This window comes from Heptranchias perlo, chromosome 12 (assembly GCF_035084215.1).
Source record: "Heptranchias perlo isolate sHepPer1 chromosome 12, sHepPer1.hap1, whole genome shotgun sequence".
Taxonomy (NCBI): Eukaryota; Metazoa; Chordata; class Chondrichthyes; order Hexanchiformes; family Hexanchidae; genus Heptranchias; species Heptranchias perlo.
The window spans coordinates 16,174,940-16,190,167 of record NC_090336.1 but is presented as its reverse complement, the minus strand read 5'-3'; the positions used below and the strand labels follow the sequence as shown (position 1 = coordinate 16,190,167).

The 15,228-nt window shown below is 42.9% G+C and overlaps 1 protein-coding gene across 2 annotated transcripts in view; it reads left to right on the top strand.

Moving 5' to 3' along the window:
* The window catches only part of LOC137327840 (plakophilin-3-like), a 44,818-nt gene extending 31,508 nt beyond the window's left edge, over window positions 1–13,310 (top strand). For both annotated transcript variants that reach the window (XM_067993696.1, XM_067993697.1), the window contains exons 9-13: window positions 37–216; window positions 1,551–1,704; window positions 2,817–3,009; window positions 3,933–4,017; window positions 11,094–13,310. In XM_067993696.1, coding sequence (XP_067849797.1) covers window positions 37–216; window positions 1,551–1,704; window positions 2,817–3,009; window positions 3,933–4,017; window positions 11,094–11,129 — 648 coding nt within the window. In that variant the 3' untranslated portion in view covers window positions 11,130–13,310. The remainder of the gene's footprint in view (window positions 1–36; window positions 217–1,550; window positions 1,705–2,816; window positions 3,010–3,932; window positions 4,018–11,093) is intronic.
* Window positions 13,311–15,228: the final 1,918 nt, after the last annotated feature.

Here is a 15,228-nt window from a genome sequence, read left to right as displayed (position 1 = left end):
CGCAGACACATGTAATATGTAATCTTATTTTCTCAGATCAATACAGATATGGCGATATTTTCAGAAGTGTCAAAAGATCCGAAGGGAATCGAGTGGCTGTGGAACCCAGCCATAGTGAAGGTGTACAGCAGACTCTTGGACAAGGGAAAGGCTAACCAGCACACCACTGAAGCTGCCTTGGGGGCCCTACAAAATATTACGGCAGGAAACTTCCGGGTAAGTGAGCCCCCAGAGCTGTATATCTTATTCCATTTGACAGCTAACTGTGCTTAGAATTTTAAAAAAAGTCTGTAACAGTCAGGTTTATTTTCTGTTGGTGTGTGTGGTGTTGTGGTCGACCCTTCATTCCCCCATGTAACCACTAACCTGTTAATTGCACGTTGTATCTTCTGGAGTCTAGCCAATGTGAATATCCCACTCTAAATGGACGATTATAACTGCCCACCCAGACCCATCAGTGAAACCTAGCGGCAAACAGAAGCAGAGCCAGAAGAGGCCCAGAAAAGTCAGTAAAATTAATTGTTTCTTGGTTTCCTTGTAGGTCAAAAGGAGCAGGAGTGTTCCTCCACTCCCCACAAGGAAACCTTGAACCTCCCCTGACTAGGGCTTCCCTCCCCTTTCCTTCCCTCCTTCCCTTGCCCCCGATCACGATCGTCTCCTTTACTTTATGCCAGGGATTGTTTCCTCGGGTCGCCGGAGGCATCCTCCTGCCGCTTGCCGGGTTTGGGCGGGAGACTTGAGGCCGACGTTTAAACGAGGCCCGAGAGTTTAAAATCTCTGTGGGCTTCATGCAGTGCCGTGATGTGAGCTTCTGCTCGCACGCCACTCTGACACCCCGAATTAAAATCGGGCATTAAGCTTTTCAAATAACATTAATGAGTTGTGCTGTAGTTAATATAAGGTCTTATGTTTACAAACGCACACTGCCGGAATGAGAGACGGATTAAGCTTCTACCTAACACACAATGGGTTATTTAGTACACATGCTATTTTTATTTATTATGATTTTTGCAGAAATCAAACTAGAAACTCTCACCACTTGATATGTGGCATGCACGTTTTCTACAAAATGTTAGAATCTAGTTGAGGGAAAGAATATTTCCCCCTATCCCTATGCTCTAAAATGACTCTTTGCTCAATGAATACAGTACCGATTTGTGCATTTGCATAAAACCACATGCTCTACAATTGTTTCTTCCTGTACTGTACTTGGTGGAAATCCACAGCTCTATTTTCTTTCCTTATCGGGCCTGTTTATTCCCCTCATACAGTCCAGGTTAAATGCATCGCTGAAGACTTATCCGCTGCTGGGTCTTTGTGTTTGTTTCCCTGTGCCTTCTGATGCTTCGTCCCCTTATGTCTCTCTTCACCTCCTCCTAGTTAAACTGTTAAGTATGCCTTTATCATAACTGTTAACAACATATAAAAAAACGGAAAAACCAAATGTAAGATTCTGCTCTGAGTTTGGAGATTCTGATTACTTGACTCAAATGGACCCTGGGATCTCTGGCCTTGATCTGTGCTTATCTCTGTACCTTCTGTATTCTCAGTGGGCCTCTGTGATGAGTCGATTGATAATGGATCAGGACAGAACGTGGTACGTTCTCATGGACTATCTGAAGAGCAGTAACGATAATGTACTAAACTCGTTAACTGGCCTACTTCGAAATCTTACGGTGCATGCAAGGAACAAGAAGGATGTTTGTAAGTAACTACGTGACCTCAGATGGAAACTTGTTTATCTGAACAAATAAGAGCATCCAGTAGCTCCATCCCCACTAGGCAAGGCATAGGCCTGGATTCTCAATTTTGATACTTGAGCATTAATAGAAAGGTTAGCATTTGCTGAGACTGGATTGGGGGGATGGGAGGGATAGAAGAGGGAGGAAGGATATCAATCCTATTGCAGGTCAATGGTAGCCAGCCTGAGGTGAACCTGATGGATATGTCAGCCATGTGAACCATTTTCTGACTCGAGACACAACATGGCAGATCACCATGTGGAAGATTCTACACTAAGAAAACTTCTAAGAAACGTGCTGTAGGTTAAAAATTGTTTCCTACCCCCATGTTATTGTTCTCCTTCAATCAGAATGGTGAGTGTAATTCCAAGTGACTGAGTATTGCAAGTGCAATTTTATAGCTGTCGGGTAAGGATAGATTTGGGCTCAAATGTGATGCTCTCTATGAATAAATGGCCCATCAACACCGACTGTTTGGAGTCATAGATGAAAAACAGCTACTTGGGCAAAATACCAGACCATCCCTGTTGTTCGTGGACCCATATCCCAGCATAAGAACCTGTCTTCAGCAGAAGAGATGAAGGTAAATGGGAGATTAGTGGAAGAGAAAGAGGAGGGAAATTGCATGGATCAGTTGTACTGAGGCTCTGCCACATAGTACATCCAATCAGCTACTCATTGTACTAGTTACAGGAAGCAGTTATAAGACTGTTGAAAGGGGACCTTAATATGAGCCAGTGTATAATCACGTAGACATAATAACATTCTCTTGCCACTAAATGATTGTTCACAACAGCCACCATCAAAGATCAATAAGAAAATTACTGACCTAGCTTTAATTCTTCTTCCACCGTCCCCCCAGTCAAAAAGAGCCACAGAAGAGTCATGCAAGCCATATAAAGCTGTTGCTTCTTTTTGTCTGTCCCTCTAAGAGTACAATTAAACTCAAACCATACAGCATCTGTTTCCAATGAAAGTTCTGACTATCATGCATTATACAAATGTGGTACATCATTACAATTATACATTTGTTAAAAAAAAAACCTTTCACCAAATTTTTTTCCCTCTCCACAGCAATCAAAGTCATTGGACCCCTCTTGCAGAAATTGCCAAAGGACAGCAACTGGTCTTCGCCATCGAATGAGGTGGTCGTTAACATTTGCTCAATACTCAACAATCTAGTGGTGGAGACCAATGAAGCTCCCAGACAAATTGTACACCATAATGGATTAGAGAAGCTCATGAACGTCAAAGGCAGCAGGGATAGGTAAGTGGGTCAAAGTAGGTGACTGTCAAGGATACCATCGCAAATACCAACTGGAGCGGAATATTTTAAGTTCCTCTTGTTGGTGAATAAATCTTAAATCAGAACATCAGGATCTGTTGGTAATCAGCAGCTTGAGAAACATGCAACTTAATGGGAAGATTGAATTAAGCTTCTGAGTCTTGCTTAATAGAACTAGAGGGCATAGATGCAGGATAAGGATTTAAGACTTGAGATGAGGAGGAATTTCTTCACTCAGAAGGTTGTGAACCTTTGGAATTCTCTACCCCAGAGGGCTGTGGATGCTCAGTCATCGAGTATATTCAAGGCTGAGGTAGATAGATTTTTAGACTCTAGGGGAATCAAGGGATATAGGGATCAGGCGGGAAAGTGGAGTTGAGGTTGAAGATCAGCCATGATCTGATTGAATGGCGGAGCAGGCTCGAGGGGCCGTATGGCCTATTCCTGCTCCTATTTTTTATGTTCTTAAAGGGAGCACAATGATCTCATCTCCGAATTTCAGGGTATCGAATTTCATGTATTATTTGTAGACTCCGTGATATGCACCTGAGTGACCCACAAAGATAAAAAGCTTGGATGTTCCTACTTTTATAGTTTGACGTAAAAGGAGATTATCTGAATGCACCAGTAAAACTACTGGTTTGTTGGCTTACTTGATGGGTAACCAGGATTGCTTGTCTGAGAGGGCAAGTGCGAGCTGGAGTCTTGTTGATTGTATGTTCTGATGTCTGCTTGATTGAGAGGATCGCCCAGGATCAGTGTTTAATAGATCTAGGAGCATGGTCAATGTAAACCTCCAGGATGAAGTCAGATAAATTTAATAGTTGTTTACTAAGTAACTGGAGGAATCAATAAACATGGATTTTGGGCAGCTCTGCTCATGCCTGATCACTTTTTGTTTTCAGTGAAGCTGAGAAAGCTGCAAGAGCTGCCTCAAGCCTTTTGGGAAATATGTGGTATTACAAGTCCATGCATCGTGAATACAGATCGGTGAGTACAGATGCAATGAATGTAATAGGCACACCCAGACCAGTTTTACCAATTCTGTCACTTCAGCCCTTCGGTCAAAATATTTGGAGACAGCAACAAAATGACAGATCTTTGCTTTCTGTACAACGGAGTCACTGTCTAGCACAGTGGTATTGCATTTTTATTTCCCATTGACTCTTAAAGGGAAATTGGCCCTGTAAGGCCCTGCACTGTTCAGCTATAAAATGAAAACTCAATACAACTACAATGGTTTTAGGGCTTTACCCTTCACTAAATCTGGAACCTTCTCCAGCCCTACAATCCTCCGAGAACTCTGTGTTCCACCAACTCTGGCCTCTTGTGCATCCTCGACTTCCTTCACCCCACCATTGGCAGCCATGCCTTCAGCCATCTAGGCCCTAAGATCTGTAATTCCCTTCCTAAACCTCTGCCTCTCTTTTCTCCTTTAAGAAGTTCCTTAAAACCTACCTCATTGTCCAAGCTTTTAATCACCTGTCCTAATATCTCCTTCTTTGGTTCGGTGACAATTTTTGTCTGATTACATTCCGTGAAGCACCTTGGGACATTTTACTACGTTAAAGGTGCTCTATAAATGCAAGTTGTTGTATAGATGTTGAGACTCCCTTTTTAAAGTAACGTTGATTGCATGAGACTTGGTCTGTTGGCTGTGTTGTTTTCCAGGAGAGGCTCTTGAATTCCGTTTTTGTTTCACTAAATATATTTATATATTTTTTTTATATATATATATATAAAAAATGTCTAGCTGCCATTTTCTAGCTCTGTGCATTTTGAGGAGAAGGCAGCTTCATTTAGTCACTCAGGTGCATCGTGAAGATTCACTCAGACTTTTTGATTGCTCTTCTGACCTGATGGCAAGCTTGCACCCTCAACTTTCTATTGAATCAGGAATGTGTTCCTTTCCTTCTTAAACTCTTTCACTGAGTAACTATTGTAAGTCTAATCCATAAATTAACTTCTCAATCCAAGTGTAGAGTGTTTGCTTCTTGGTATGGTTCAGTGTGTAAACAGTGTAGTATTGAGCCTAACGGACCAGGAAGACCCCAGGTTTGGTCCATGGTCTGTGCTAAGTTTGTCAATCTCAATTAAGAGTAGCTGCAGGGAAGCTACAGATTGCCTTAACATCGTAGAAGGAAGGAGTGAAAAAAAATAAAATTAGCCAGTAACTTCTCTCCTGACCATAAGTCATTGTCCTTGTTAGAAGTTTCCATGTCAGATGTCAGATGATGGCAGGATGCGGCTTGGCTTCTAAGGTCCCAACAGTCAAATAGCCTAATGACATTCACTATTCAGGTTCAAGCATAAAGATTAGCAAAGCATCAAAGTGGCAATGTACACTACATTGCTGAATCAGCAGAGGAATTAAGGGGAGAAAATTCATGGAGGGAAAGAGAAGAAATCTTGAACTCTTTTTTTCAGATTATGTCCAGCAATAAATAGGAGGAATTGCAGATTTTTTTTTAGAAATTAAAAAGTATTCAAGCAGTAGAGTATAAATTCACAAGTTACCGAAGATATCAAGTCAACGAGGAAGTTGTAAAGGTGTGCAGCACGTGAGAGATGCAGTAAGAAGTGCAGTGGAACGGTGAGCAATCTGATCTCCCTACTGAAGTGCTGCCTCGCATCCATTCACAGCGAGGGCAAGGAAATGGGAAAGCTGCCCCTCAAGTCATTTTGCCATATCCCTGGGGAGGAGTTACAGACCTGGCACAGATCACCAGCCTGCCCCGTTAACAAGGGAAGGTCTGTTGCACAGTGTGACTTTGGATCAGACAGGCCAGTATTTGAGTGGTACATTTGGAAATTTCTAAATGTAAATCGGGCGGCAACATTTAGAACAGGAGTCCATCTTTATCATTGACTTCTGTATCTTAATTATGTGCCGACATTAGTTATTGCGATTAACTTTTATCAGCAAACAAAGCAAGTGTCTAAAGTTCAACCATATGCCCAAACCCCACCGTGCCCCTATCCTGCCTCCTGAACAGTTTTAGACTCGGCACAATGTAACAGCCCTACTCTCAATGGGATGGGGATGCCGATTTTAAAGGCTTAGCAACTGTGAGTTTTTCTCGAGGTTCCAGAGATTTGATACTTAGGGCAGTGTGTCCCAGCAAATGGATCCCCAGGCTTAAAATCAAACGTCCAAATGATTTAAAAAAGAATGAATGCAGAGGAAGATAGTTTTATAAAGTTTGTACATTCTTTACTGTAAATAAAATGGAAAACCTGGACCACCTAGCCTCCTCCACCCCAACCCCAGCCCCAGTTGTTTGGTCTTATTTGATGGATATACAACCTCTTGCTTTTTACCCAAAGGCACCTCTACTGCAATTAAATTGGAGAGTTGGGTGTGTGGTTCTGTTATTAATCAAGTACCTGAAGCAAATGCAGGAGATCACATCAAGAAGTTTCTCACGGTGATGAAGACCTACAGTACAGGATCTTCTCACAGCTCTTACTCCCCAAAAAAAACACAGCTGTACAGTTCTGCTCTGTGGGAACGTACTCTTCTGTGTTGCGGAAGGGCATTTTAAAAGATGTAAGGGGGTAATCGTTACTTGGGGCGTGGGGCGGAAACCTGGCGGTTACTGAGCGGCCACCTGTTGTGCACCTTGCCCGATTTTACTTTCCGTTGCCTTCAATGGAACTGAAAATCACGCAGGGTGTATAATGGGTGGCCGATCCGTAATCCTTAGTTTTCTGCCCATGCCCAAAGTGATAATTACGCCCCCTCCCCCATATAGTTCGCTCCATGTGGACGGCTGAAGTCGGAGTGTTAAGACTCAGTCCCGACGATTGTTAGCCTTCAGCAGCAGTCTGATGTTTTTCCTCCTAATTTTCTCTGGGATATATTCCAGCAGCCCGCTGGTGCCCCATCCTTTACATTTTTGCCCATTGGGTGTTGGCAGCTATCAACCATGGAGGGCATCGCAGCCAAGCCTGTCTCTTCCGATTCTGACTGTCCCTTTGACTCTGCCACCTTGCCTGGAAGATTATTTTCTGCTCTTATCTTTTTTTCATCTGCATTATGTTCCTCTGGTTGTCTCAGTACAGGAGAGAAAGAAACAGTTTTTATATGGAGCCTTTCATGTCAGATCCTCCCATAGCAACTTCATAGCCAATGAATTGAAGTGTAGTCACTGTTATGTTGGCAAACGCAACAACCAATATGTGCACAGCAAGGTCCTACAGAAAGCAGATGAATGAATGACCAGTTAAATGTTTTTGGTGTTGGTTGAAGGATGAATGTTGGCCAGGACACCAAGAACTCTCTGCTCTTCAAATAGTATCATTTCTCCCTCAACCAAAACCAGATTATTTGGTCATTCATTCACGTGCTGTCTGTGGGACCTTGCTGTTTGCAAATTGGTTGTCACATAACACCAGTAACTACACTTCAAAAGTAATCCATTGCTTGTAAAGCGCTTTGGGCAGATATAAATGCAAGTTTCTTCTTTCTTCTCTATTAAATATGTGCCTTCATTACCATCTGCCAACTTCTGTGATCTTTTACATATGTTTTTTCTGGGAAATACAATAACTTTCAAATAATGTCGTAGAATCTCACGGCAGAGAAGGAGGCCATTCGGCCCATCATGCCTGTGCCGGCTCATTGAAAGAGCTATCCAATTAGTCCCACTCTCCTGCTCTTTCCCCATAACCCTGCAATTTTTTTCCTTTGAGTATTTATCCAATTCTCTTTTGAAAATTACTATTGAATCTGCTTCTACCGCCCTTCCAACAACAACAACTTGCATTTATATAGTGCCTTTAACATGGTAAACCGTCCCAAGATGCTTCACAGGAGCGATTATCAAACAAAATTTGACACTGAGCCATATAAGGAGACATTAGGACAGGTGACCAAAAGCTTGGTCAAAGAGGTAGGTTTAAAGGAGCATCTTAAAGGAGGATAGAGAGGCGGAGAGGATTTGGGAGGGAATTTCAGAACTTAGGACCTAGGCAGTTGAAGGCACGGCTGCCAATGGCGGAGCGATTAAAATCGGGGATGCGCAAGAGGCTAGAATTGGAGGAGCGGCGAGATCTCGGAGGGTTGTAGGGCTGGAGGAGGTTACAGAGATAGGGAGGGATGAGTCCATGGAGGGATTTGAAAACAAGGATGAGAACTTTAAAATCGAGGTGTTCCTGGACTGGGAGCCAATGTAGGTCAGGGTAGATGGGTGAACGGGGCTTGGTGCGAGTTAGGGGGGCAGAGTTTTGGATGAGCTCAAGTCCATGGAGGGTAGAAAATGGGAGGCCAGCCAGGAAAGCATTGGAATAGTCGAGCCTGGAGGTAACAAAGGCCTGGATGAGGGTTTCAGCAGCAGATGAGCTGAGGCAGGGGTGGAGATGCGTGATGTTACGTAGGTGGAAGTAGGCGGTCTTGGTGATGGAGCGAACATGTGGTCAGAAGCTCATCTCAGGGTCAAATAGAACGCCATGGTTGTGAACAGTCTGGTTCAGCCTCAGGGAGAGAGATGGAGTCGGTGGCTAGGGAACGGAGTTTGTGGTGGGGACTGAAGACAATGGCTTCGGTCTTCCCAATATTTAGTTGGAGGAAATTTTTGCCCATGTCGGACAATCAGTATGATAAATCAGAGACAGTGGAGGAGTTGAGAGAGATGGTGGTGAGGTAGAGCCATGTGTCATCTGGAATGTCACGTGGAACCTGACATTTTTTTCTGATGTCACCGAGTGGCAACATGTAGATAAGAAATAGGAGGGGGCCAAGGATAGATCCTTGGGGGACTCCCGAGCTAATGGTGTGGGAGCGGGAAGGGAAGCCATTGCAGGTGATTCTCTTCCTATGACTAGGTAGATAAGAATGGAACCAGGCGAGCGCAGTTTCACCCAGCTGGACAACGGAGGAGGAAGGTGTGGTCAACCATGTCAAAGGCTGCAGACAGGCTGAGAAGGAGGAGGAGGGATAGTTTACCACGGTCACAGTCCCATAGGATGTCATTTGTGACTTTGATAAGGGCCGCTTCAGTACTGTGGCACGGGCCGAAATCTGATTGGAGGGATTCAAACAAGGAGTTGTGGGAAAGAAGGGCATGGATTTGGGAGGCGACAACACGTGCAAGGAGATTGGAGATGGAGCGTTAGTTTGCAAGGACACAGGGGTCATGGGTGGGTTTTTCAGGCAGTGCATTCCAGATCATGACAACTTGCTGCGAAAAAAGGAAAATGTCTTCTCGTCTCCCCTCTGGTTCTTTTGCCAATTATATTAAATGTGTGTCCTCTGACCCACCCGCCATTGGAAACAGCTTCTGTAATTATCTAAAGTGAAGGTGGAACAATAAACGCTCCCCCCCCCCCACCCCTCCTCCCCCCGCCCACCCCTTTATAAAGATGCAACTACTTCCGAAATCCTTGGCCTCCCAGGTCTGAGCTGAGTCAGCTGACCTGAGTGCAGGTGGCAGTGGTGGTGCTACAATTGGACTCAGAACCCCTTGGCTCGGGAGGGTGAGAACCAGCCACGGTTACAATCTACTGATTCCTGACAAAAAGTGCATGTGTGTGGATGTGCGGTTAGGTTGGGCTTGGCTATGATGCCCCCTCTAGTCAAATACCTGCCACCAGTCACCACCTAGACGGGGTGCCTTGAAGACGTAGCAGAGAGACGTTGCTGCCCATGGAAACACTGGTACCCCAGTGGGAGTCAAGAGCCTTTGGGAGTGTGGATGAGGAGAAGATCGGAGAGTGGGAGGACAGAAGCTGCTTGTAATTGCATTTACACACACACACACACACTGAATTATTCTTAGTCCTACTTGCAACCTGGGGAAATGTATCATTTAGAGTTTGACATTTTGCAGATCAGAGGACTTGTAGTAACCTGTCAAAAATGTTCGTTCAAATTTCAGGAATGGTGGGGGAGGGGATCTGGGTGTGTGTTGAACAGGTTCGAACTCATCCTGTTAGATCCTTTATCGAACAACAAAATAAACATTGCTGAGGGGCAAATCCCTCCCAAGACTCTTCGCTCTTTTTGTCAGCTTTTAAGATATAAACACCTCTCTGAAGAAATAGTGCATTCCCTGCAGTAATGAGATAGGTTGGGTGGGGGAAGGGAATAGAAATGCTCTGGAAATCTATTGACTGCCTGCATGTGAAAACTTGCAGTCTGAAATTTGGATAACAGTTAAACATTCTTGATATCTACTGTAGAGAGGCACCACACAATTCTAATCCAAGTCTTTCTAAGCTACAAGTTGAGCATAGTGTGGTGAACAGTTTATCATAGTCAAAGATGTAGGAACAAACCAAAGTCACTGCTGCAGTTCCTAGTCTCCTGGCCTTGGTGAAATGCAAGCCTAACCTTCAGTTCAGTTATTTTGTGAATTCTCTCTGAAAGGCTATGGTGACTCCACTCTTGTACCTAGGGTTACCATCTGAACAAGGTTGGATGAGTAGTGGGTTAGGATCAAATCTGAGGTCTCCCATCCTCCATTTTTCCATCAACTTTCAGCTCATCCAAAACTCTGCTGCCTACATCCTATCCTGCACCAAGTTCCGCTCACCCATCACCCCTTTCCTTGCTGACCTGCCTACATCGGTTCCCAATACCCCAAGGCCCCAAATTTAAAATTCTCATCCTTTGGTTTCAATCCCTTCGTTGCCTTGCCCTTCTCTATCTGTGTAACCTCCTCCAGCCCTACAATCCCCCCCAGAAATCTCCATTCCTCCAACTCTGGCCTCTTGTGCATCCACCCCACCATTGCCGACTGTGCCTTTGGCTGTCTATGCCCCACACCGTGGAATTCCCTTCTTAAACCCTCTGCCTGTCCACCTCTCTTGCCTCCTGTAAGACCCTCCTTAAAACTCATGGCTTTAACCGAGCTTTTGGTCACCCCTCCTGATATGTCCTTTTTGGCTTATTGTCTGTTTTAGTCTGATTATGCCTCTGTAAAGTGCTTTAGGATGTTTTTCTATATTAAAGGCGTTATATAAATGCAAGTTGTTTTCTTTGCTGATTTAAAAAAAAATCAAACACCTTTCTGATAGATGATTTGGAACTGCCGAATTCAGTGCGATTTTCTTTCTTTCTACAGAAGGGCTACTTAAAAGGCAATTTTGTGGATTGCTGAAGCCTAATCGGACACCGTATGCTGCAATCAAAACTGCAGACAAAAGTGGGTACTACTGAATGCTCCTCACCAAAAAGGATAAAATAAACTTGATCTATTCTTTTTTTCCTTTTCAAGTCGTTGCAAACTGCTCTCGGGTCAGTAGAAACCTGCCTGAATCTATCAGAGATACATTGGGACTGAACATCGCCACAAGCAACATTGAGGTTCAGTGACCATGTGTGGAACTTTTTTATATATATATAATATGTATCAAAATGTTTGTATTAAAGGTTTGTATTAAAGTACAAGAAGACTATCCTTTTTGAAGTATCTGAATAGGATTTGTCTACACTCTCCTTCCAAATGTGTCAGCAAATACAGATTTTAACTTGTGTTCATTTTCAAAGTAGTACTGCATTAAAAACGATTTTAATAATACTTCAGTTGAAACCTCCAAAGGCCTGTCTCAACTCATAGCAGCCAGATACTCCAGCAGGCAGAGTGGGTTAACAGGATCTAAACCTAAACCATTTTAATTGATGGGTCAAGTTGTTTTACAATCTCATTAAAACAAGTGCCATTTTCTGTATCTATATGAGGTGTATAATCTCTTTCTAACTCCCGAGGTGCCCAACCCATGTATATTCCACTGTGCGTTAAATAATTGTCCACTCATCTGTTTTTTTAACAACATAATTTGGAATCACACTGCGACAAATTATTTGCTATGTTCTCTTCCTCACAGGTATCAAATAAAAGGTAGGTCGGAGAGCTGTGTGAGTAATTATGTAGCATAGAATGGCCATTAATGGAGCCAGCAAAGTAGGATTATTGAGATGAAGCAGTGTTTAAGTGGCTTAAAAGCTAATATTGGCACGGTGCATGTGCTAATATAATAAAGGGTAACGACAAGTTCTTGGGGGGGGGGCGGGGGGTGGTTGGTGTCCATATGAATAAATTATTTTTTTGAATAAATACAAATTTATCTACACTTTATTGGTTGGACATTTGGCATGGGTTCAATAACATCGGGGCCCACGTGGGTATTTAGCTAGGTAGTAACAAATGGGGACAGGAAGACCTTCTAACTCTTGAGAACCAAAAGTATCCATTCTACAGTGCGCGGGAGTTTAATTCGCTGGACCTTGAAACTTGGGTCTGGAATAGCACAACCACATACAAGGACAGAGAACCAAAGAAATACAATGGGGAAGCCATAGGAGGCCAGTTGAGATTTGGTGGTGGTTGTCAGATCAAAATTGTACAGAGAATGTTTTGACAAAATGTAATATTCTGGGAAATGGGATTTTAAATATAAAAATATAATTGGGTATGTTACCCTTTCAAATCAACAATAATTAAAGAATGTAAGCTTAAAAAAGTAGTTTATTTTAGGGTGCACACTACATAGAATGTATATCTATGTAATAGTGTCTCCTTTCCACTGCCTCCTCAAACAAGTCTGTAGAAAACATGATAGATTTTTCTTTAACTTTTGAGACTGCAGCAGAGATTTGAAATACACAATCCCAGAGTAACTATTTCAAAACAGGCCAACTGGTTGGGCAGCAGAGCACTTCAGGGGGCCTTGGCTTGTACGGGAGCCCAAGCCTCTGGTTTGCCGGTGGTAGACATTCCACATCTCCAAGTGAGGAGAGCAGGAGACCTAACACTGAGGCTGGGAAAGTGGGAGGCGGATGCTACGGACAAAAAAAAGTGAGTGAGGGTGGAGGCTGAAGGTTGATGCTGACTGGGAAACTAATGAATGAGGACTCGGTCCAAGCAAGAGGTGTCTGAGGTTGCGTTGGGAGGACTGCTTGGAACAAGGAACCTGGCTATGGAGTGGAAGAGCAGGCTTTGGTCTGTGATAATCACGTGATTCCTACAGACCAATCAAATTACTGGCAGAAAGATGCAGTGATCATGTGATTCCCATGGACCAATCTGATTGCTGGAAAGTGACAGATTGAATGAGACAGTCTGATGACCAGAAGATGACTGGAGGTCAACATTTTAATAATGTAGATAACTGGATGGATGCTTCAATTCTTTGTAAATGTCTGGATTTTTATAAAGAAACTATGGTTGTTCTGATTTTAACTGTAAAATGCCAGCTTTCTTTGCTTTAGTAAAATTGTATTTTTGTGCTTTCATTATAACTGTTCAGAAAACTAAATTAATAAATGCTTTATAAATGTTTATCTAATCCAAAATTTCTTCTTTCACCACATGTCATGTGATGAAACAATCTAATGGAGGAAATTGCCTGTGGGTGCTGTCCCTTTAAGAGATCTTTACACTTTTAAAATTCATTCTTGGGATATGGGAGGCTCTAGCAAGGCCAGCATTTATTGCCCACCCCTGGTTGCTCTCGAGAAGGTGGTGGTGAGCCACTTTCTTGAACCGCTGCAGTCCGTGTGGTGAAGGTACTCCCACAGTGCTGTTAAGTAGGGAATTCCAGTGTTTTGACCCAGAAACAATGAAGGAACGGCGATAAATTTCCAAGTCGGGATGGTGCACTGTGACTATTGACACCACTGCGTCAACCATTGAGGGTTGACAGCTGCATATAGTGACACCACTATTCCCGGCCAGGATGGAGATGATTGGGTAATTGCGCTATCAATCACTCCTGGAGACTGCGCTGCTGTAAGTGACTGGGATTGATTTTACGGATAATTTTTGTTTCCTGTGGTTCATAGAGACTCTTTTTAAATAGACTTTGATTTGCCAGTAGAGGTCGTGGGTTTGGGAGGTGCTGTTGAAGATGATGAAGTCAAATAAATAAATAAAATGTTGACAATCTTAATAATGGGATAATGACTTCTAATTATTCTATTTTATCCCTGGGTCTTTCCAGTGTCTCCACTATCTTAGCACATGACAGGGCAATTGGAAATTACATAATAGTCTGCTAAATGCTGCATACATTACAATTTTAATTGTACTACTCCAGTTTTTATCTATTTTAACTGTAAATCTAATTATGTTATAATCACTAAAGGGACACTATAAATGTGCTTCTAGAATCATAGAATGGTTACAGCACAGAAGGAGGCCATTTGGCCAATTGAGCTCGTGCTCGCTCTTTGTAAGAGCTATCCAGTTAGTCCCATTCCCCTGCTCTTTCCCTGTAGCCCTGCAAATTTTTTCCCTTCAACTATTTCTCAAATTCCTTTTGAAAGCCATGATTGAATCTGCTTCCACCACTCTTTTAGGCAGTGCATTCCAGATTATAACTACTCGCTGTGTAAAAAAGTTTTTCCTCATGTCGCCTTTGGTTTTTATGCCAATCATCTTAAATCTGCGTCCTTTGATTCTCAATCCTTCCACCAATGGGAACAGTTTCTCTTTATTTACTTTATCTAAACCCTTCATGATTTTGAACACTTCTTTCAAATCTCCTCTTAACCTTCTCTGCTCTAAGGAGAACAACCCCAGCTTCTCCAGTCTATCCATGTGACTGAAGTCCCTCATCCCTGGAATCATTCCAATAAATCTTTTCTGCACCCTCTCTAAGGCCTTCACATCCTTCCTAAAGTGTGGTGCCCAGAATTGGACACAATACTCCAGTTGTGGCCAAACCAGTGTTTTATAAAGGTTCAACATAACTTCCTTGCTTTTGTACTCTATGCCTCTATTTATAAAGCCCAGGATCCGGTATGCTTTTTTAACCGCTTTCTCAACCTGCTCTGCCACTTTCAACGATTTGTGCACATATACCCCCAGATCTCTCTGTTCCTGCACCCCCTTTAGAATTGTATCATTTAGTTTATATTGCCTCTCCTCATTCTTCCTGCTAAAATGTATCACTTGGCACTTCTCTGTTAAATTTCATCTGCCATGTGTCCGCCCATTCCACCAGCCTGCCTATGTCCTCTTGAAATCTATTACTATCCTCCTCATTGTTTATTACACTTCCAAGTTTTGTGTTATCTGCAAATTTTGAAATTGTGCCCTGTACACCCAAGTCCAAGCCATTAATATATATCAAAAAAAGCAGTGGTCCTAGTACTGACCCCTGGGGAACATCACTGTTTACCTTCCTCCAGTCAGAAAAACAACCATTCACCACTACTCTCTGTTCTCTGTCACTTCACTAATTTCATATTGATGC